The sequence below is a fragment of the Mirounga leonina genome, unplaced genomic scaffold, assembly GCF_011800145.1.
Source record: "Mirounga leonina isolate KUSES-001 unplaced genomic scaffold, KU_Mleo_1.0 Mir_175, whole genome shotgun sequence".
NCBI lineage: Eukaryota > Metazoa > Chordata > Mammalia > Carnivora > Phocidae > Mirounga > Mirounga leonina.
The window spans coordinates 31,073,276-31,097,293 of NW_023270453.1; the positions used below are offsets into that span (position 1 = coordinate 31,073,276).

At 49.4% G+C, this 24,018-nt stretch overlaps 1 protein-coding gene across 1 annotated transcript in view; it reads left to right on the forward strand.

Moving 5' to 3' along the window:
* SNX29 (sorting nexin 29) overlaps positions 1 to 24,018 on the forward strand; it is a 497,051-nt gene that overhangs the window by 299,698 nt on the left and 173,335 nt on the right. The window contains exon 15 of the mRNA XM_035022295.1: positions 15,146 to 15,262. Within this exon, the coding sequence (XP_034878186.1) occupies positions 15,146 to 15,262 (117 nt within the window). The remainder of the gene's footprint in view (positions 1 to 15,145; positions 15,263 to 24,018) is intronic.

Consider the following 24,018-nt stretch of genomic DNA (forward strand, 5'->3'; position numbering starts at 1 on the left):
CCCAGGAGAGAATTCGTGATGCTGTCCCGCAGCTTAGTGAGTCCCCTTAAATAAAAGGATGTTGTGGATGGAGGGATGGCTCTTGTTTCCAACCTGATCCTCATGAGCCAGTCCTAGGACTCTAGGCAGAAAGGAGGAACATGCCATCATCACTGTGTGAAGATGAATGGTAGCGAATTGCTTGCGATTGGGGGTGTTCAAGCAGAGACTAGACATGACTTGGTGGCTCTGGTAGTCAGGACGTTAAGCTAAAAGAAGACCCAGTGCAAACTGGGTTTTAACAAAAAATGAAGTCTTGTGGTTCATGGAAACATCGGGTGCCCACCCAGGGGTTCATCTGACTTGGGCCAGACAGCTTCCAGGGGTCAAATGATCAAATGTGGGTGTGCTCTTCTTCTCTTGCTTGTCTTTGTTTTCTTCTTTATGGTCTTTGTTCTTAGGCAGGTGCACGCTCTCTCTCTGTCTGTCTGTCTGTCTGATGGTTTCTAGCAGGTTCATCTTACATCCTATGAGCTTAGCAATTCTGGTGATGAGAGGGTTTTTTTTTTTTTTTTTTTTTTTTTTTCATTAACTCCACCAAGAGTCTTGGAATCGAGCTTCCCACCATCCCTGAACCAGTCACTGTGGCCAACGGGGTGGTAGGTACCAATGGGTGAGGTCAGGGCACATGCTGACTGGGACCAGGGGTGTATGGTCAGCCCCCCAAAGCTGCTTGACCTCAGAGCGGAAGAGGGGTCGTTTCCCAAGAAAACGCAGGGTTCCATTAGCTGAAGAAGAGGGGAGTGGATTGTGGGCAGAGAAAACCGGGGACTGTTCAACATGAGGGCCTCTGGCAAGAGGTCTTTGAGCGTCAAACGGGGAATATTGCAGATGATCGCTTTTGAAAAAACTATTTTTAATCTAAGACGTAATGATCAGCTTGATTTCTTAGCCAGAAAGCATTCACTGCTGCTGCCCCTTTTCTGTCTTTGCTTTTGTCTTTGTCACGTCCATCTCCTTCTCCTTTCCTGGGATCACTAACAAGAACGGAGTCCGGCTGCAGTGAGACCTGCTCACTGCCTCCGATGTGCAGTCAGGACCCTGCAGGATCTCACTGGAAGCTGGGCCTCTTGTTTGTAGTCCCATTACCTGTGACAGGGCACAAACACACCATCCCGTGGTCAGTAAGCACTTGTAACCTTGGGCACTAGGAGGCAAGCTCACGGGAGGCAGAGATTTTGGGCGGTCTGTTCACTGCTATGTCCCCAGTGTCTACATGGTGCTTGGCACATAGTAGGTGCTCAGTGAATACTGGGTGGGTCGGTGGGTGGGTTTGGGAGGCAGTGGGAAGAGCATCATTTGAAACTGGACAGATCTGGGTTTGAATTTGAAGTTCTGGAGGGAGTGATCTTTTATCCACCTGGTGCCCAGGGATGACTCAGGGACATGATGACTCGGGGACCTGGCAGCTGCTATCATCATAGGTCCCCGGTAGCCAAGAGACGAGAGGCCCAAAGCTCCCGCACAGTTGGGAGGGCCCAGAAGGGGTTATCTCTCCGCAGCCTCTCTCCCTCCTCTAGGAGAGAACGTGTCTCAGAGTCTGACCATGTGGGCCCATGAGGGCCAAGGATCCTCCTCCAATAAAGAGTGTTCCTGAATCTCCCATTCTGTAGCTGTTGGTGTGGAATATCTTTCTTGCCCTCCGTTAAAGGAACCTGTATCCTTTGCCCATCTCTGTCTGCATCTTTATTTATACCAGCATCTCTGTGTGAGAGCTCTCCCATAGTCTCTGGAAGCCTCTGTTTCCTTACCTGTAAAATGGGAATATGTCTCGAAGAGAGGTGAGTATTGCAGTGAAGGAATGTTGGTGAAGGGCCTTGGACAGTGGAGCACAGAATGTGTGCAGCCTGCGGTTACAGTTCTCACTGGAGCCCAGGGAGGACCTGCATTGCATTCAGGGCCCTCACAACATGCGAGAAATAGATGGAAAACACTTGCTGGTGGGCCATGTAGCAGACACAACACAGACCGTGGGGCTGGTAGATCTACTTTCATATTGTGGCTTCACCCCTTGGTATTTGTGTGGCCTTGAACACACGATTTAACTTGCCCAAGTCTAGTTTCCACTTTGATGAATGGAGAACGGGATCCCACCTTCCCATGGGTGTTGTAAGATGGCCTCTCCCAAACTTCTTTGGGCTCTGTGCCGTTCTGCAGACTTCCAGGCCCATTGTGAGAGTCCGGGAGATACAAGGTTGTTACACTGAAGGATTGTGTTTGTCAGGATAGGCTTGGTTCTACTGCAGTAACAAGCACTCCCCAATCCCAGTGATGTAACACAATAAAAGTTGATTTCCCATGCTATGTGTCCAGCATGAGCTGCTCGGGTCCTAGAAGACAGAGGAAAGTCACATTTGATGAGCCCCTCTATAGGGGTCGATCGTGGGGAACCACTGTGATACTGTTGCATTTATCCTCACTAATATGTCATGGGGCTTCAGTGACCCAGAGGAAAAGTTGTTTCCATGGCCCTCTGTGGAAGGAAGAGAGGTGAGTGATGTTTGTGGAATGCCTGCTGAGGGCCGGGCCGTATTCTTGGTACTGACGCATCCATTGCATCTTAGTTACATGGCACAGTGCCCCTTGCAGGGAAGAGGGTACTGTCTCAATAGTGGGACTTGGAAATGTTCAGAACTGGAGAGAAATGGTAGCCACTGCTCTTCATGGGACGCAACCGGCCAAGGGTGACCCCAGGATCAGACCCAGTCTGTCTGCCTCTAAATTGCATGCTTTTTGTTGGTTTGTTTTCTAACCATTTTATCCTGTCTTTGTATCCTAATGACCCTGGGGCTTCAAGAAACGTTACAGGTGTACACTTTTTCGTGTGTTACCAGGAGCTACAAGAATCATCATCATAGGGCGCCTGGGTGGCTCAGTTGGTTAAGTGACTGCCTTCGGCTCAGGTCATGATCCTGGAGTCCCTGGATCGAGTCCCGCATCGGGCTCCCTGCTCAGCGGGGAGCCTGCTTCTCCCTCTGACCCTCCCCCCTCTCATGCTCTCTCTCTCTCATTCTCTCTCAAATAAATAAATAAAAAAAAAAAAAAAGAAAGAATCATCATCATAGTTGGGGCACTGTCCGTTGAGCCCTAGTTGTGTATGGACTCTGTTACTAGCGACCCTGTGATGTAAGTGCTTCTGTGGTTGCCATTTTATTGATGCAGAAGCTGGGCCCAGAGAGGCTGAATGACTTGCCCAAGGTCACCTAGCAAGTGACTGGCTGATGGGGTTCCCCATCCTGGCCGTCTAGCTCTAAGTTCATCCTCCAGACCACTACCCTACAGTGCCTGCTTAAACTTGAGCATGACCTTCCTTCTGTACGGGTGTCTGTGTCCCCTGCTCACTGCTTGGCTCCCCCCCCAGGGAGAAGCCACATGATCGTTACCCCAAGGGGGCCCCCTTTCAGCTTGAGGCAAGTGCTGTGTGATACGACAAGGAGAAAATCATTTTTTTGATCATAAAATTTAATGTTTTCATTTACTGTCTTTCTTTTGAAACTTGGGCATAATATAGTGAGCCGTGTTTGAAATATTCAGGGGGTCTCTGTACTCCTTCTGATGGAACATGATTAAGAATGCATGCTGGCTGGGCACCTGGGTGGCTCAGTCGTTAAGCGTCTGCCTTCGGCTCAGGTCATGGTCCCAGGGTCCTGGGATCGAGCCCCGCATCGGGCTCCCTGCTTGGCGGGAAGCCTGCTTCTCCCTCTTCCATTCCCCCCTGCTTGTGTTCCCTCTCTCGCTGTCTCTCTCTCTGTGTCAAAATAAATAAATAAAATCTTTAAAAAGAAAAAAATGCATGCTGGCCTCCCCTCATTTCTAGAAGACATTGGAATATGACAGAGAGCCATATAATTTCAGAATTTACATCTTGCTATGAAATTCTGTGCTTTCCAGCATTCTGCACAATAAATGTAAAAGCAACACTCCAGGGTGAAATAATTTTTGAAGAAACCTCTGGAATGGGGAGTGGGTGTTGGATACGTGATATTATATAACTTCCTGGGTCTGGCAACCAGTTCTGCGGAACGAGAAGCAGCTGTCCCATGGTGAGCACCTCCCGTGTGCCACCCTGGGTGCTCTGAGGTCTGTTCCTGTCCCGTTTGGTTCTCCCTGTAGCCCTGCCTTCTCTGTGACAGATCCCCACTCAGTAGCTGAGGAGACAGAGTGCAGGGGCTTGGAGGTGGGGCCTGGGTGTTAACTTGTTCTCCTGCCTTCGGCTGCCTAGCCTCCTCCTGCCCTGCAAGCTTCAACTTGGTAGACCTTCTGGACCTCTCCCCTGGGCCCAGGCTGAGTCGGGGTCTCCCCTCCATGTTCCTGCAGTACCATTGGCCACACTGTGTGGAGACCGTCAGAGTCTGAATCCCGTGGAGACAGGGAGTTCCCTGAGGGTCACAGCTGCTGCCCAGCCCCCAGGACAGTGCCTGGCACACCAGCGAAGGGCCAAAAAGGCAGATGAAGTAGTCGTTCCAGAAGTGTGCAGGGAGGCACATTTGGCCTCAGGAGGAGCTTTATAAAATAATGACTCCAGAGCTGCAAGAGATCGTATATACCCTGTGGTAGTTAGGAGCATGGGCTCTGGGTTCGGATCCCAAGTTCTCTGTTGGTAAATCCTGACTAGGACTTCCCCTCTGTAAGCCTCCGTGTCCTCCCCTGTTCCCTGGGGAGGGTAGCTAGAATGCAGAAACCGCCAGGGCCGGGGTTTTATCCCTTTTGTGGGCCGCTGTATCCGCAGTGCTGAATTACAGGGCTTGGTGGGTGGTAGATGCTCCATCGAAACTTGTCGAATGGATGAGTGTGAGCATTTTTAGCTCTTGCAGAGGAGTTTTCAAAGAAGGGAATCTGCTGTGGCCAGGCCTCAACAGGTTGCCTGCGAGTGAGCTGATGTGTGGGTAATGCTGAGAACTAGGTCTGACACAGAGTGCGTGCTCAGGGTTGGTTCCTGGTGATGAGGGCTCCCCTCTTCCTCCTCCTTCAGTGCTGGCCCTGCAGGCTGGAGAAGCCTTTCTTTGCTGGGAGGTGGTTGAGGTGCAGCTGCCTTCCAACTCTGGGATCCTCAGGAATCAGTAGTCGTCCCCCATGAGCCAGCCTGAAACAGCAATGCTTTTGAAAGGAGAGGCCAGCAAAGCTTTCTAAAGTAATTCTTGACCCCTTTTCACAAGCTCAGCTGAACACCATATTTTATACTTGTGATGGCTTATAATTACAACCATTGTATGATGCCAGGTAAACTGCATTATCTCTGGTGTTAACAGAAAGGAGACTTGGTCCTCTTCCACCATTGACCCTCCCATAATCGATCCAGCAAAGAAAAACCCGGAAGTGTCTGGTTTTGTTGCCAGCTTTGGCAGTGATTCCAAGTAAGATATGTGGAGATGGGCGAGATCCTGTGCTCCATTTCAGGACTGTGAACTGTGTGGGAGACAGCATTGTCTGCTGGGTGCACGAAGGCTGGCCATGGCATTGCCGTGCCACCTCCTGTAGGAGCTTTGTGTAACAAAAAGAATGTGGGTCTGGGTGTTAGCTATTGCAATAACCTCTCTGTGATCATGGGCAAGGGTTCTAGACTCTTTGGATCTCATTTTCCTCCCCTGTGAAATGGGAGCAACAGTAGCACCTGGAAGGATGTCTAAGGCCACTGTGTACAGTTGTGCAGGTTGTTCACTGCACAAAGGCATGTACTCGGAGTCCAATAGGAGCTTTATCCAGCCCCTGCCGCACCCACTGAGCCTAGGCCCCACGAGGCTGTAGCTACCCAGAATGCACACCTTTTTGTTGTTTGTGCAAAAGATCCTTTATCTGTGGCCCTCCAGATGCTTGATCTGTATTAGGTGTTCAGAAAACAGCAGCTGTTCCAACTACTGCTGATGCATCCTTCATGGAGACGATGCGTGAATGGCTCAAAGGAGTTGGGGAGGGAGGTAAACTGAGATTTGAGTTAAGCTTTGAAGGGCAGATGGAGGTTTTAGGAGGTGTGCGAGGGAAGGAGTTGGAGGAGGAGCTCATAGTCTGGTCAGTGTCAGTCTTTCCCTTGAAATGTTGCCTCCCCTCCTCTTCCCACCTCGCCCCTCCTTCTACCTCACCTCTCTTTCCATTGCTTGAATCCTGTGTCAAGGAAACGAACGGGATGCCACTGAAAGCTGTTTTTAAATTTGGGGTTCTGGAGAAATTTCAGTGTAGACAAAAACGGTGTCACGTTATGTCTCTGTGCCCGTTACAGGCCCCACCCAGCTCCTTCTCCAAGACCAGTCCCACTGCGTGCTAGCCCTCCTCTGCCCCCTCCTCCATATTATCTTGAGGTCAGTTGCAGATGGCATGTCACCATATTTGTCAACGTCATTGACAGGTGTTAGGCAGGACTGGGTGTGATCTGGTTTGGGTTTCAGGGGGGCTGTTTGAGCATCAGCTTGGGAGTGGGGTGGAGAACAAGATGGACAACAGGGGCTGTCATGTTTGTTCAGGTGGGAGATGGGGGCCCTTCTGACCCAAGGCTTGGGTGACCCGTTGGAGGAGAGGGAGCGGATCTGAGAGAGGTTAACGCTGTAGATGGTACAGGCCTGTGGCACTGGATGCTTTTGTGGGCGCCTGGTTAATAACAAATAATGGCTGTAACAGTACGGAGTGCTTGGTGCATGCCATGCTCTAAGCTAAGCACTTCTTACCTCTTAACTCATTTAATCTCACAGAAGCCCCGTGAGATTTACACTGTTAGCAGCCCTCACATTATGGAGGAGAAACTGAGGCCTGGAGAGGTAAAAGCGATTTGGCCAAAGGCTCTGCTAGGAACGGGGCATCGTCTCCTGAGCCCAGGCACGCACCTTGGACACAGTGCCAGGCGGCCTCTCTGCTGGGGCTCCAGCAGGAGGGTGGCAGGTGACGGGACCTGTTGGGGAGCTTCACAGCTGCCTCTTGCCTGTGTGTTGCTCTTGTGTGAGCGCATCATTCAGCAGAGGGCTGGAACTCATGGTTCTGTTTTGTGTTCTCTTTTTTTTTTTTTCCTCTCCCGTCATTGCTCATTTGTCTCAGCCGCTGGGAAGGTATTGGCTGCTGCTTGATTATCACGCTTTCTGTATATTCTGCCTTTGCTCTTTAAGGGCCATTAGCTGAGGCAGGAAAGAAAAGGTGTTATCTGGGCTGTTCACAGCTGCTCCATGTGACCTTTCTCCACGACTCGCCCTGTGTATTCTCCAAAAGGTCACGCGTCAGGAGAAACGAGGACCAGCACTGGGAACTGGGACGCAGCAGCTCCGTGTCGGGGCTGGCACAGTTACCAAAACATCTGTCTCTCAGAGGCATCCCATTATTAATTGAGCTGTTGTTCTGTCTGGGTGTTTCTTTCCCCCCATTAAATCGTAATCCCAGCCGAATGTTTTCAAGTATGACTTTGCTCAAGCTCGGCGGTTCTGAACACACAGGGGCTAGCTACGGAGGAGATTAAGGGAGGCTCTTTCAAATTGAACTTATCAGCAGGGTTTCCTAACAAGCCTCTACTTATCTCAGAGCCCACACAGTCTATCTCGGTGGCACTTGAGGATGGGTCTGTCTCAGGCTTCAGCTGAGCGTGTCACTTGACGGCTTTATAATGTGATGTCGAGGAGGACCAGTCCCAAGATTGCAGAGCTGCTACCTCATCGGGGGGTGGGGTGGGGGGAAGTGGGGGGAAACCTGAGAAGCTCCTGGGCTCAGCAATACCCCCCTCCCAGCTCCGTCCTCCGCCCAGCAGGATCACAGCAAAAGGTGGCCTGGAAAGAAGGAGGAAACTGGGGAGACTCAGAAGACAGGTGACACAGGGTTGTGAGCTTTGGGGTTACTGACCCCCCCCCAATAGACTATAACTTTGGACAATCACTTGCTCTTTTTGAAACTTGGTTTCGCCTTCTGTAAAATGGGCATAGAGCTGTACTTCCCAGGCTTGTACTTTGTGCAAGCGTGGAGAGCCCTTGGAATGCTGCCGGACTCTAGGAAGTGCTCGTCATGGTTACTGAAGGATCGTTCACTGGGGTGGGCCGGGAACTACTAAACTCTTTCCCTTTGCTTCTCATGACACACCTGGACAATAAGGGACAGTGTCCTCATTTGACAAAGAAGATAGTGTGAATCAGAGATATGAAATTACATACTCATGGTCACAGAGCGGGGAGTAGACAGAGCCTGGATTGGGCCTCCACATCCCTTGTTTTTCTATATCCCATCCTGATTTGAACCATCCTGAAGTAATACCTGAGAGTCCCTTGGGATGTCTTCATGTTGAAATTGTCACTTAGAAACTGGTTTCCAAAATGTCTTCACATGAAGCAAAAACCACTTTGCGGAAGGCTCTTCCTGGTGCCTGCGCACTCCTAGAATGTTCTCTGGGGCTCTCCTTTGGACCCGGAATTCCAGGGTAGGGCCTGCCTTAGCAGAGGTTCTTGCTTTCTCTGGGTGCTCTTTCCTGTGCCACCAGGGTATCCTCAGGGTGGGTGTCTGTAAAACGGTCTGAGGCTGGGCCTCTGGGGGCTTAGAGGGCAGTGGGATCAGCCAGAGCCCAGATGGCGGTCTTCCTCTGCCTGCTGATGGCAGCCATGCCCTGTAGGGTTGATGGTGCCTTTTCCCTGGTGTGTGTGTGTGTGTGTGTGGGTGCGTGCATGTGCAACCATGCCCTTTCCTAGGGGCTGTGTGCACCGTGTGTGTGACCGTTCCTTTCCTGGAGTGCGTGTACGTTAACGTGTGCACCTGTGTGTGTGGGTGGCAGTGCGTCGTCCGGGGGGGAGGTGTGAGTGTGCCGGTGTTCCTTGCCTGGGGCAGTGCTCTGAGTCCTTGAGCCCAGGTTCGTCAGCCCTGGCAGGCCCTGTGCTGTGCTGTTGAGGCAGTGGCTCAGCATCCTGGTGATGCGGGGTGGAGAGGCCAGGCACAAGAGTGCAAAACATGGACTCGGAACTTTGGCTCTTGCTTCCGGTGCTGCTGGCTTCCTGTGTGGCCATGGGCAAGGTGCTTACCCTTTCTGGGCCTCCATCCCCTCAGCTCTGAGATGAGGAAAGGTAAGAGCGTTCACGTCCTAGGGAGGCGCAGCATCCGATGAAGTGCTTTCTGGAGGGAGGGGGGAGCAGCGGTAGAGCAGAGTAAGTGCTCCTGACTCGCCCTCCCCACGAGCACTGCTCATCCTTGCGAGTCTCCTGCCCCCACTGGAGGAACAGGCTGGCTTTAGCAGCAGGAGCTCTCAGCCTCTCTGAGCCCAGGCTTCCTCTCACCCCAAACGGTCCCAGGATTTCCCTTGCTCCATGATTGATCCATCACCTGAGGGCTTGAGTGGTGGAAAGAATACCGGCTTTGGAGCCCTAATAACTGGGTTCAGACCTCAGCTGTCATTCGTGAGCTCTGGGACCTGAGACTTCCTCAGCCCCCAAGCCTCACCTTCCTCCCCTGGGAAATGGGCACGTTCAGGCAACTGTAGGAGAGACTCAACATACTGGGTCAAAGAGGGTGGTGGCAGCTATAACTTTTCCAGGACTTCTGAGACCTGTGTGTCCTGGCCTGGGTGTGGATACTCAGTATTTTAGTCACTGTTCCCGATTGTCTTAGTTTTCAAGCCCAGATTGACACTGTGCAAGAACACAGTCTGGAAGAGGGACAGGTATTGATGGCATCAGTTCTATCTTGTTTTGAAAAAACTCAACAGGTCTTCTCTAAAAACGATCCTGTTTGGGCTTTCTCTTTTCATCACCATTCATTATTGTTTCTGATAATTAGTGTAAGACATTGTTTCAAATACAGGCTATATGTTGTAGATAGGTGCCTTTCAGACTACCTGCGGTGAAGAGCACCATTTCCATTTCATTGCAGACTGACATGTGTACAAAAAAAAAAAGTCTAGAAAAACCATGGAATTCCTGATTTCATAGCAATATGAAATTGTGTTAAATATTTGTAGACCTTTACTGTCAACTCCTGTTCTTCCTTTGTCCCAGACGGGTAGCTCAGAGCCCACCTTCTGCATCTCTGCCCCTGTTCCCGGGCCCCTCCGGGCAGCCCGGCTGCAGACTAACCGCACCGTTAACCAGCACCCCACCATGTGAGGCGATGTCTGCTCTCTGTTGTCAGCCGGCGGCTTGAGGTAGTTTTTCTCTGGCTTGTGGCTTTGTTTACCTCGGTGAGAAGGCGGAAGTAGACGGCTGACAAGTGGAGAAGCTTCTGTGACATCGCGGTTGTGCAAATTTGGGCTGAAACACTAGGTTTTCTGCAACTAGGGACTAGCCCACCTGCAATTCATACCTCAGCCTGTGAAATGCTTCCCCTTGGTCTTTGCTGGTGACTCCCAAATCTGAGGGATCATCATGGCCAGTGGGATCTTTCTAAAAAGTACTTCTTCGGACTGCCTGCCCCTCGCTGAGTCAGTTCCTGAGAGTGAGGGCCAGAAATCTGTATTTTTCAAAAGGCCTACAAGTGGCTAATGACCAGCTTGTTTTGGGAGCCACTGGTCCACACGGCGCTACTTCCCTTCACTCTGTGGGGACACTCCTCTCCTTAACCCCTGAAGGGCTCAGCTTGTCTCCTCTAGCACAAGATGGCGTGCAGAGAGCAGAGACCGTGGCCATCCCGCCCTGCCACTTCCTGACCCCCACAGCTTAGTCTCACAGCCTGGCCTCTCGGAGCCTTGAGGCTCATCCTTAGGGAGACATGCCCAGCCTGCAGGAGGGATGCACGCAAGGGTCATGTGAGCAGATGCATGTAATACCTGGAAAAGGCCTGGAGCATAGTTGGTGCTCAAACATGGATTAAGACAGATGGGCATTGGCAGGGTCTTTGTCTTTACCTGGGTGCAATGTCCTCATCACGGAAAGAGGGTCTAGATCCCTCCCTGCAGCTTGTGTGTGTGGGACCAAAGAACAGCTTGTGCATTTTATAAAACTTACGATGCTGAGACTTCAGAGTGAATGTTCTCAGGTAGTTTGGGGTATGTGACCAGAAGAGCCTCAGTTGCCGTTGAAATTTGGGGGTTGTCTTGGTTTAGTTAATCAGGGAAGTGTCTAATTAGGTAGCTGAGGGAGGGAGAAGCATGGTTTGCTTGAATGTGATTAGATAGAACATTCTGATATCAAAGGAAATGCCAGAGGCTTTTTTTTTTTTAATTTATAATTCTTTCGTGATTTGGCAGGTAATTATGATAATTCCTGGGATTTTCACAGACTTAAAAGCTTTTTCACAGCCACATTATTTTTGGAAATCGTCTTCTCTGATGCTCCAGCTGGAATGGATTGCTCAGTCTCCTGAACTTCCAAAGCTTTCGTCTTCCAAAGCCCAACTCAAATGTCACCTTCCTGATGACGCTTTCCCCCATCCCTTATGCCAGGGATGCCACGTCGGTGTCATCCATAGGCCAAGTCTCTGATCGGTTGGGTGTGGCTGCCTGAGTGTTTCCTTCAGGAAGGAGTGCAGCCAGCGACTAGTCGTGTCTGCCGGGGGGCCAGAGGTGGGAGAGCCGATAAATTTTACTGATCTCGTGTGGCTGAGCATTTAGGTAGGTTCCAGCCCTTTGGAGCTAAACTGGTGTTTGGGGCACAGGTGCAAGTAGAGGGGCTGGGTAGCTCCCCAACAGAGATTTGCCAAGTCACAGGTGAGTGATTTTAAAAGTTTGATAGATGTTGCTAAACAGCCTCTGACTTAGAGTCAAGAAGTCTACTGTCTTCTCTCCACTGTAAAGGCCAAAACCCAAAACGTGACTGAGAAGTGACTGCACTTTATTAATTCATGAGTTGTGCACTTTGAGAGGCTGCCTCTCCAAATGGCCCTGGGCATTATGTGTGGGGGTGAGGGGGAGGCTGCCCAGCTTGTGCCAAGGCTGAGGGGAGAAGTGAGGGACTCCTGAATGTTCTCTCTGGGGGAGGCCTTCCCTTATGCCCCATCCTCTTTCCCAGTCCTCCTCTCTCGGTGAGCTCTAAGTTTGTCTGATCTCTAGGGTGTGAACCCCATGACCTTCCTGGGCTCCCCCGCCCCGCCAGAACCAGGCCTGGCACATGGTTAGCAATTCTGTTGGTGACATTTCCTTACTGGGGAACAATGAGTCTCTCTCCACAGCTGAGTTCCTTGGTATAGCACATGTGGCCCCTTTCCATCTGGCTTCTGCAGATAGCCCTGTCCTCCAGTTCCCTTTGATGTGATCACCCACCCTGTACAACCAGCTCTCCTCCACTGAGCACTTGCCACGCACAGACACAGTGCAGAGCTGGTTAAGTGCGGCAGCTCATTCCGGCCGCACAGTGGCCCCATGCAGTAGGTAGGGTTTTGAATTGCTGTTTTGTAGGTGAATGGCTTTAGGATCCTCAAGATTAAGAGCCTGGCACCAGAGCACACTGTAAGGGATCAAGTGCAGGCCTGTTTTGCCCCAGAATCTGAGCCCTTAACTGCCTGTCTCAGCTGCTCCTCCCCGCCGCCCCAGCAACCTCTGGGCCTGTGCGTCTGCGGTTTCTTCTGCTGGATATGCCTTTCTTCTTCCTATCTCAGGGTGACCTTCTAGAGCTCAGCCTGTTTATGGGACATAGAAGACCTGTGGGTCTGAGTGACTTGAGATGCTGGGGAGGGGGGCAGGTGATGGCGTTAGAGAGGCTGATCGCGAGTGTGTTTGGGTTTTATTTATCCTTAGAGCAGTGGGAAGCAAGGTTTTAAACACAGGTGATATCGGATGTTGCTTTGAGAAGATCACTCGGTCTTGCTTGGCTGAGAATGGACTGAAGGGTAGCCAGTGTCTGTCTGTCTGTCTCATTCCCTGCGACTCTCTGTGGCTGCTGAAAACAAGGACGGGTCAGGCAAGACCTGTTGAGTGCCCTCAGAGCCTAATAGAAGCTCCAGCCAGTGGTTCTGCTGCCTGCTTTTGTTTCTATAATCTCCACTTCCTGTTCTGGGGCTCTCGGAGTCTTGAATCCATTTCTAGTTACACTAGACTTGGAAAGAGTTATTCAAGGAACAGTAAGCTCAGCATGGTTTATGTAAGATCAAAGCTGTTGGTCTCAATGGCTGTATGTAGGGATATCTAATCTAGAAACTCAGAGTTTCAGAGCTTAGCTTAGTAACAATGAATAATGCAGTTCTAATGGTTACTCAAAATTATTTCATCAGTTTATCTCCTCAGTTCCCCCGATTCCAGGCCCGCCCCCCCAATTCCCTAGGGAAATTAAAGCTTTGACTTGGTCACGTCACTCTTCTGGCTGCAAAAGAGAACCAGGGTTTTGACAGCTCCTGATAAATACCATTGCAAGCTGGGATGTTCTGCTGTTTTATGCATTTATGGAAAATCGTTTTAACACTCTGGCTCCCACTGCAAAACAAAGCAAAACAAAAACAAAGCAAAACCTTGCTTTGCTTTGGAAATGCTGGTGGCATTTATTTAAAGGTCTATTTTGTGGGGATACAGTAGCAGGTATTTAGCAGTAATATTGGCAGTTGTGTGTTTCCTGCTTACTGTGTGGTAAACGATTCTCCGCCCCGGGGAAGCTCATGGAGGATTTGGGTGATTGCTGTGTGGAGGATCTGCAGAAGCGTTATTAGCGGTATTGTATTTGTTTGTGAAAGGCCCAAAGAAGATTGTCCTAAGTTTTTACTATACAAAAGGAATAACGCAAGTGGGAAATATTAATTTTAGGTCTGTACAAAAAGAAGCTGGTTAAAGGCTCAGTGACTTATTCTCCTGTTGTTAATTGCATAGTCCTTGGAATGTCTTCTGTGCTGTTCTCACTTTGCATTTCACTCTGATTTGAAAGAGGTGGGCACCTGGGGCACAGGGGGCTGCCACGGACAAAGCAAGTTGAAGGAATCAGGATGTAATTGGGGGTCCGGTGCATTTTGTGTTGCTTGTACCACGGCTGCCTTTAGTTTTCAGGTGAATAATTTTATTTCTTTTAATTCTTTTATATATTTTAATTCTTTTAAAGAGCCCAAGTGGTTCTACCAACCGATAAATGGAAGAGTGTTCATTGTTAGCAAACTAAAAAGTAAGGAAAAATAGAAATGATGGGAAGAAAATCTGTCCCTTGACTAATGTTAATATCTTGTGTATTTCCTTTTATGCCTTTTACCTTTTATATAACAACATATTAAAAAAAAGGAGGGCCCCCCCTTACTCCTGAGGCCCCAAGACTTAGGTTAAAGATCCTTTTTTTTCCTACAGAATGTCTCCCTATATCCCTTCTTGATTCTGAGTATGTTCTACCACGGTGCAAGTGGTAGAATCGTGGCGTTTGGCCCCGTGGTCGAGAGCCAGGGCCCCAGAGTCAGCCCTTCGGTGGCGGTATGACCTTGAACTAGCTGCTGCTACTCTGTGACACCGTTGCCCTCCGTAAGGCGGGAATGCTAACACCTGCCTCACGAAGCCAGCGTCACGAAGATGCGAGGAGCACTCGGAAGGGCTGTCCCTGGCAAAGATGAAGCGGTGACTGAGGGCTCATTGTGCCGCTGCAGTGGGATCTGTCACTGTCGCCATTGCCCCAAGGCTCTGGCTCTGTGTTCCCGGTTTTCAGAACCAAGGCCCCAGAACCAAGGCCCCAAGGAACAGAAGTGGTCAGTTACTCCACCTGTGCCATTAGCCGGGTGATTCTTTTTTTTTTTTTTTAAGATTTTATTTATTTATTTGAGAGAGAGAGAATGAGAGAGAACACATGAGAGGGGGGAGGGTCAGAGGGAGAAGCAGACTCCCTGCCGAGCAGGGAGCCCGATGCGGGACTCGATCCAGGGACTCCAGGATCATGACCTGAGCCGAAGGCAGTTGCTTAACCAACTGAGCCACCCAGGCGCCCTAGCCAGGTGATTCTTGGCAGGCACAACTCAGATGAGGAAGAAAGCCTTGGCTAGAAAAGTGTCCGTGAAGGATAGAAACCAAAGGCCCAAAATGACCTGATAGGGCCCTGTCCTGACCATAGACTGCGGACGGTTGATTCTGTAGTGTTCACATCAACCCAGTCACAGATATGTTCGACTTAGAGGCGGCTTTGCGCAGTTCATAGGTAAGCACTGTTGTGTCTCCGGCCCGACAACCTCCTGGTGCCTTGCTGACGAGTGGCAGGCCTGGAGAAGGTGGGACGCATGCTGGGGGGTGGCGCGCGGGTCTGCCCTCTGAGCCCGACTGTTTGGTGCTTGTGTGTTCCAGGTGGCGGAGATGCACGGCGAGCTGATTGAGTTCAACGAGCGCCTGCACAGGGCCCTGGTGGCCAAGGAGGCCCTCGTGTCCCAGATGAGGCAGGAGCTCATTGACCTGCGGGGACCGGTGAGTGCTCCCCCCTTGGGAAGGTCCCAGCCTCACTCTTCTGCCTGCTTCATCTGTCTTCCCAGCCTCTGCTGCCCACAACCACGCTGCTGAGTTTGTTCATCGTTGGCAGTGCCAAGGGTATAGAAAAGTACGGAGACCGAAAGAGTGAGCTGTCACGTACCCACTGTCCGGATTTCATGTGCATTAACCTTGCCTACGCTTTGCTTCAGGTGGGAAGGGGTAGAATAAACACAGTGATACCGATTCTATTTGAAGCCTCCCCCTGGCAGCATTTCATGCCCCCGCACCCCATAGTGAGTATCCTGAAATCAGCGTATAGCCTTCTCCTTCCTGTGTTTATGCTTCACTACATAAATTTCCATGAGCAACGGTCTTGGTTTTGTGTAACCTTTACTTAGATGATGCTACCTGTATATATCTCCTTGGCCCTTGTTTTTGTTTGTTTTTAAGTCAGTATTGTGGTTTGGGGAGTATCTCACACAGTTCTAGTAGAGGATTTTCAAGCTGTGGCTCTCTTGATACTTTGGCCCCCTTAGGGTAGTCCCCCCATATCTGCGGTTCCACTTTGCCATGGTCTGGAAGCAGATGACCGTCCTTCTGGCGAGTTGCTAGGAGGTCATTTGTAGTCGAATGCCACATGACAACGCCTCCGTCACTCACCTCCTTCATCTCCTCATGTGGGCGTTGTGTCCTTTCACATTGTCACAAGAAAGAAGGGGGAATAAAGGACAATAAGATATTTTGAGAGAGAGGATGCATTCACATCTTTCATTACAATATATTGTTAAAATTATTCTATTTGCTGTTGTTGCTAATCTCTTAGGTGCCGAATCTATAAATTAAACTTTGTCATAGGCATCACATAAAGGAAAAAGCAGAGTATATGTAGGGTTCAGGACTGTCCCGAGCTTCCAGCATCCACTGAGTCTTGGAATGTATCCCCCACAGTTAAGGGGGAAGATTGTGATTACTTGTTGTGGGGGCTGTCCTGTGCTTTGTGTAGGATGTTTAGCAGCACCCCTGATTTCTACCCACTAGAGGCCAGTAGCACCCCACCCAGTCATGACATCCAAGAATGCCTCCAGACATTGCCAGACATTCCCTGGCCAAACCACCATGGTTGGGCGGGGGGCCTGGTCTGGTTCATTCACTTCCTTGACTCTCGAGTTCTCTCTTGAGCGAAGTACCATGATAATTTTAATCCAATTGCATTTTACTGGACAGTTAGGTTGTTTGCATTATTTTGCTATTGCAAACCACGATGCCGAGAGCATTTTGTCCTCTTGTACATGTTCACAATAGCTTCTTCATTTCAAAGGTTTATTGTGTCCAATGTTAGATGTCCATAGTTAGGCAAATTCATCAATAGAACTGTCCTCAGTGGTGGTCAGTCTTGTTTGAAGTTACCCGCACCTGCTTCTCCTTATGTATTATTTTGATTCAGATACTAGGTCTTACTTCATTTATAGACCACTCTGTATAGATCCTAAAATCTTTAAAAAAAAAATAAAATAGGAAACCATAAATATGATATCATCATCATCCCTCCATTACCCTTTGTTCTTTTATACCATCAAATGTGTTCAGATTTCTCACTGTTCCATAATTTTTTAGAGTTTTTTAAAAAATTAGGATCCACGTGAGGTCCATGTGTCGTCATTGGTTATGTCTCTTGTGTTTCTTTTTTCATTTTAACACAGTTGTTTTGACTTGAGTAAAATAGAAGCTGAAATGTACCATCTTATGTGGTGGGGTGGCCTTAGGTGGAACCCTCACCTCCCTCCGTCTCCTGAAGCTTGTCCTTTTCCCCAGCCAGATCTCTGCGCCATGGAACCCTGGCGCCCCATTCCTCCCTCCTCCAGCCCCTGCCCACCACTGTTTTCCTCCCTTTGTCCGTGAATCGAAGCACTCGCTGATGTTTCTGTCCATCCGTCGCGTCCTCCTTCTCTTTCTTTTCCTTACCATGTGTTCGTGGAAGACCCTGGGTTGTGTCACCACCTGAACCTGGCTTATGGCACCTCTGCAGCATTCTTCTCAGGCCCCTCTTTTGCTTGTATTTTCTTGAATTGGCACTTGGGTCTGGGGGTTGGGATGGAGGTTTAATTTTCCTGCGAACATCGCTGTCGCTGGGGCGGTGTTTTCCATCCGGAAGCACACCAGGTCTGCCTGTCTCTCTTTCCGATCCTAGCAGTCCTGTATTAGCACTTCCTGCATCCACTACACAAGCGTTTCCTTGAGATCTGTGCCCGAGGGCGAACTTGCCAAATTGTGTGGTTTGGTATTTTAAACACTACTGAGTTTTACTTTTTTTTTTTTATACCTGTTTATGATCTCTCAGTCAGTGCGCAGGAGTTCCTGCCAACACTTCTGGGCACCAGGCGGGTTTTAACTTGTGTTTTTATGATCGCAAGCGAAGCGGACCATCTTGCCATTTGCCAGCTTGTTATTTCGGTTTCCACTTCTGTGATGACTTGCAGCCTGTGCCAGTTTCCTGTTGGATTGCATGTGTTTTCTTGCTGATTTCTAGTGGTTCTTTACCTGTCTTTTCAGTTATGCATGTTGTCAATATTCCAGCCTATGGCTTACTTACAAGCTTTTTAATAAAAGTGGAAAATTTTAAGCCTGTGGCAAAGGAACAGTCATTTAATAAAACCCCATCACTCACCTTTGCAGTAATCTCCTCAGGGTCGTTCTTGACTTATTCTTACTCAGTTCAGTCCCTTCCCAACTCAGATTATTTGGACACATATCCAAGTCATGATATTATTTCAGGCACAAATATTTCAGTATTTATCACTAAAAGATATTTATAGTACCATCATCATCCCTAAAAAATTAATGATAATTCCTTAGTATCCTCAAATGTCCAATCAGTATTGAATGTTCTCCAGTTATCTCAAAAAACTTTTTTTATTTGCTCTAATCAGGGTCTTAGTGCAGTGCAAACAGTGCAGTTGGGTGATAGGTCTTTTTAGCATCTCAATTTGTACATTACCCTCCATATCTAACCCCCCCCCTTTTTGTTACTATTGAAAAACCTGGCCTTTTGAACGGTCTCCTATTTAGGATTTTGTTGATAGCAACCCCATGGTAATCCTTACCATGTTCCTCTGTTCCTTGCCTTTCCTTTGAATTGGTCATCAGCTGTAGAGTGTAGATGAGTTTCAGGTTTGATTTTTTTTTTTTTTTTGGATACCTTGCCCTCACAGGTGGTGGTGTGTACTTCCTTTATATGATGTCAGCATGTGAATGTTACCTCCTGTGCTTAAAGACCTACAGTGCAGTCCCCAATTGAGTTGGTTTCCCTCACTCCTTACGTGTTCAAGATGTGTACAAGATCTTTGTGGATTTCATTCATTACTGAGATACAGGTTTTCCTACGAGGGAAACACAGTAGGTACCTGTTGTGCACTAAGAACCCTCGGTGGGAGGTGATTTCATCTTTGTTTTATAGCTTGACTGAGTCTCAGAGAGGTCCTGAATCTTTCAATGAGTGTGTCATGGAGTTGGATTCAAACTCCGCTTTAATCCACAAAGTCTGTTTTCTTTCTCAAGCTCCACCAACTCTGGGGATTTGGGGAGAGCAGGTATGGGTGGGTTCCCTTGTGTTACCCATTGCCCTTCCAGGCAAGGTCCCAAGGGTCCCTCTTTGTGTCCTTCCCGGCTGTGTCCCATGTTAAAGACTTAGGCAATATGGCTCGTATCCCTGCATCCTGGCATACTCCAAGGCCGCCTTACTGGAGGGGGACTTGATAGCAGGTGAGGACCAAGGAGTGGTCCCGTCCCTTAGGAGAGGTTCAGTGTGGATCCTGGAGAAGTGCCTTTGTGTCCTCTATGCTGAAGACAAGATCAGTGACTCCTTTCAGTGCAGATGCATCTTCAGGGAGCACCTTCAGTGCATTATTCTCCTTGTGGATGATGGAAACGATGAACCAGCTGCTGTAAGTCAACAACTTCGATTTTAATAGGTCGCATGTATTGATGTCTGCCCCAAATTTAAACACTTTCAAAGTTTTAGTACTCCATTTAATCCTCTGAGACCCTAGCAGTAATTACTATTATGATATCATTTTGCATAAGAGAAAACTGAGGCTCGGGTATGGACTAACTCAGCCAAGGTCCTACAGTGAGAAGTGACAGATCTGTGTGCCTTGAAAGACTGGAGTTTTCTTTAAACAATTGGAACTTGTAAAATTTTGGACTCTTGACAAATCTTGTTAGACCCACGCTAGAAAGGCAAGTAGTCTAAAAGAGCATGCAGTGAAAAGTGAGTGAATCACCCTCCTATCGCGGGCCCCTAGCCTTCCTCCCTGGAGTCAGTAATGACCCCCCCAGTGTTGGGTTTGTCTTTCCAGAAATGGATGCCCGAGTAAATTGCATGCATACTCCCACATGTTTTAGTAACTGGTTGCCTATTCTGTTCACTGTTCACAATATGACTTTCCCCCCACTTAACAATGTAGTTAAGAGATCTTTTTATTGTATTTTACATACAGATATACCTCATTCTTTTTAAGAGCTACATTGTGTTCCTTTGAACTGGCAATACCGTAATTTATTTAACCAGACCCCTACTGATGGATATTGAGTTTCTCATTTTTATTTTTAGGACAACGGGTAGCATAACACTCTTGTGAAACCCTACATTTGGATTAGAAGATTGTCTGGCAGTCCGTGGGACTCAGCTTGGCTGGGTGAAGCCCCAGAGATCGTGCCTTAAAGGATTTCCAGGGCACTGGGGAGGACCATCACCACCTTCCATTCTCCTCCACCTGTTGGAGGAAACCCTTCTGGGGGGCCAGCATCCATCACCAGCTCATGATTTATCAAGTTCTTGACAATGTGTTAGGCACCCACTGGGTCTTCACGTTGATTCTCTCAGTTAATTTTGAAGAGAAGCCTGTGAATCAAGCGAGGGTGTTATCCTTTTTTATAAATATGGCAACTGGGGGATGCCTGGGTGGCTCAGTTGGTTAAGCATCTGCCTTCAGCTCAGGTCATGATCTCAGGGTCCTAGGATCGAGCCCCCGCATTGGGCTCCCTGCTCAGCGGGGAGTCTACTTCTTCCTCTGTCCCTCCACCCACTTGTGGTTGCTCTCTCTCTCTCTCTGGCAAATAAAGTCTTTAAAAAAATATGGCAACTGAGACACAGAAGGGTTGAGGCACTCCCCCCCGCCCCCCGCCCCAATGCCTCATTATGGTGTACCGCACTGATCGTTATCTGTCTTCTCTGCTCCATGAGAGCAAATTGTCTGTCTCCTGCTCTCTTTGAGGCTCAGTGATTCATGTGGTGGGCACGGAGTTAAGGTGGGTGGGCTCACTGAGTAGAAAATTGGGCGAATGAGTGAAAGTCACAGGTAGGAGGGTGGAGTCCAGATTTTCCCTGGGCCCCTTTGACGTGCACACCTACCTGCTCTCTGCCAGGCCATGCTCCTTTTGCTTCAAGTCTGAATGCCCTTCAGGGCAGTGACGTCCGTTCACACAGAGGCGTCCCGGACTGTCAGGGGGTCCTTTCCTGGGGGCAGGTTGTGGCCAGAGGGAGGAGTGAGGAAAGTGGTCATTAAGGGCCTGAAGGCTGTGGGAAGGCTGGCCCTTTCGGTAGTGACCCCCAGAGGACGCCTTGACCTTGTCATCATTGCCTCAGGGCTGCTCTGGTTGGTTCCAGAGAGTCAGACAGCGGGGGGCCAAAGAAAGGAGGAAGTTCGAAGCTCAGTTTCAGTTCTGGAGGCTTCTCTTAGTGAGAGGCATCTGTTAGGGAATCTCAGCCTCTCCTCCCCTCATTTCCACCTGGTCTGGCTCTCTGCTGCCCCTGGATTAGACTTCCTCCCACACCACCGGAGTGTTGGAGGGCCTCAAGGGCAGCACGGAGTTTGCTTTATTTAGAAACCCCAATTTGCTCTTCTCTCAAGTGGGGAGTAATGTGGCACCTCTGGGTGACTCAGTGAGAGACTGCCAGTAAAACCACTCAGTGGTGGGAACGTGGCAGGGGCCTGAGCATTTTCATCTCCGATCCCCAGTGCCTAGCACCACGGCGCACATAGTAGGCACTCAGTGAATGTTGCTGCTCGAGAATTTCATTTGCATGGAGTCCGTGAGGACTGTATGGACCAAATCATTTTTTTAAAAGGTAGGAGCCGGGAACATGGTTTGCTCTCAGTGCTATCTTTTTGTGATATTACAGACTTTTAAGCCAACTCACTTATTTTAAGAATGAGTTTGGGATTAGGGGTTGAAGTTTTTCATTTTCTTTTTTTGAATGTAAGTATTTTTAGGACTCTGCTCATTATTCTTTTTTCCCCCTCTGGTGTAAGATGTGAATGAATGCCCGAGTTTTTTCTTTTTCTTTTTTTTTTTTCCTTTAGCAGGATTTGATTACAGCCCTGAGAGTTCTCTGGGAGCACAGCTCCTGTTTTGAATAATAAATGGAGACAGAGAAATAAAACCTTGTAAGATTGTAAGGCGTGGAGGTCAATTAAAGTCCTCAGCAGGGAGAGCTGAAGGCTAAGCGACTCATTACCTGTGAGTTTGTCCCCGCTTGGGAAGCAAACTTGGTCTCACTTTACATAATTGAAGCTGGATTCCTCTTTTTTTCGGCTCCCATGGTGGGTCTCTGTTTCTTTTGTCCCAAGCACCTTTTAATTGGATCCCCTCCCCTGAGGCGGAAGAGATGGCCCACTGTGGTCTGACTGGAGGCCTGTGAAATCACTGCCTTGACTCAGAGCATTAGCCCCAGTAGCTTGTCTGCCCCCTGCTTCCCCCACCCACCCCATCACTGCACTCTTACCTGTACCCTCCCTTGTCTGTTTGGGGAGGGGACTCCCCCTTTGTTAGCCATTGACCTTGTGATTGGTGTTGGTGTGCATTTGAATCCTCTCCCCCCGAGAGATCCGGGTTTCCGCCAAACTAACTGGGGGTGTGTGGGGGTGTGTGTGGGGGTGTGTGTGGGGGTGTGTGTGGGTGTGTGTGTGTGTGCACGTAGCTTCGTGGTAGAACCCAATGCAGATCCAGTCCTTTCTCATTTTTTAAATACCATGCCGCTTACTCTTTTATTTTACTTTTTTTCTTTTGTTCATTTCAAGCAAAACGTGTCTGTTGTGCTCTAGGCCACCACACTGGGTGGTTCTAAAGACTCCCATTCCTTTGTGGTGAAGCTCTCACACATTCCCACTGCCTGCCTGCAAAATGAATCTCTCCCTTTCTTGTCTCCCCATCTCACTTTGTACATCAAAGTGGTTTCTTTTTTTAAGCCTCCTAATCAGTTCATCCCGATATCAAAAGGGCTCTTTTGGAAACTTGGAATCGAGAGGAGGCAGTTTCCCAAAAGCAGAACAATGATTCAGAGGGTGTGCCGAGTTGGTGCCAGTAGAAAAGAAGACCGTGGTGATGGAATTATCTTGAAAAATGTTAGCCTAGAGCGTGTTCGATGGGTTTCTTGGCTGTAGCGCTTCTCACGATGGTGCCTCCTAGCTCTCCAAAGGAGGTAGATAGAACACGTACTTTATGCATTAGCTCCTAAAATTATTTCCCCAGGGAGCATCTTTTCTGTTTTTGGAGGAATGCATTTGGGAGAGTTAGGGCCACTTTAAGCATGCACTAGCTGGCAAGGGGAGCATGGAAGCCTGGTTTGTCTCATGGGCCTGCCCTGGCACGCCGTCCGCAGGGGCTGGAGGGGAGGCGGTGACGCCGTGTGGCTGTGGGGTGCGGCGGGCTGGCTCCGACCGGCCTTCCTCGTACCCCCAGCCAGCCGGGGCCTCAGCCATGTGAGCAGCACCATAGCTCAGGCACTCACGGCCTCCTACACCATGGCCCTCCGAGAGCAGGTGGTCCTCGTTCTCGCTTGCTCTCCTGCTCTTTCAGTTTGTTCTTCAGTCTCTCTCTCTCTCTGTTTCTTCTGTCCCTTTGAGCTTCTCTCTCTTCGTTCCTGGGCCTGTATCTACCTCTCTGTCTACTTTTCTCTCTCCCTCTCTGCTCCTCTCTTTGTCCCTCGGCCTCTGACTGTCTTTTTCTGCTGTTCTCTTTCTCTGCCACTTCCTGTGTATGCCTTGGTCTCTGTCTGCCTACCTGTCTCATGCTCATGCCTGAATCTTTGTCTGCAGCTGGCTCGCTCTGTCTTTGCCTTCCCCACTCCTTCCCACGTGCTCTCCTTCTGTGAGCATTCCCGTTGCTGTATGGTGTGGAGATGAAGCCGCCTTGACAAACTCACATCCCTTCCACTTCCTCTTCCTCGTCCCACTGGCGTGCTTTGCTCGGCACCCCCCGTGAAGTGACTTACCCTAGGATCAAGTTCCCTGAAAGCCTGTGTTGACTCTCCCCTCTCGGCCGCTCCCCTCCCGAGCCCTTGGCGGGCCCCTAGTCGGGCTTTCCATGGTGCTTGGGGCTCCAGCATTTAGCACGCTGTCTTACCACTTTGTGTTGAACTTTGTTTCCTCTGCAGACTGCTAGCTTCCCTGAGGCAGGGGCCCCATGTTCCTCTCCCTCTTCTTGGGGCGGTGCATGGTGTCACTCATGGAGCATTTGATGTGTAAATCTGACTGCGCACCTGTGGTATCCATGGTAACACTCTGTTAACCAGGATACTTGATTATCCATTAAGGTGCCTTCCTGGATCCTGCTGGATAACAGACCTGCTGTTAATCCTTGCTCCAAGCTGCTTGGTGGTTCCACGGGACACCTTCCTCTACTGTGGAAATGACTGAACTGGTGGGAGAGGAAGACAAGTAATTTAAAATGCAGGGGTGAGATGGATGGAAAAA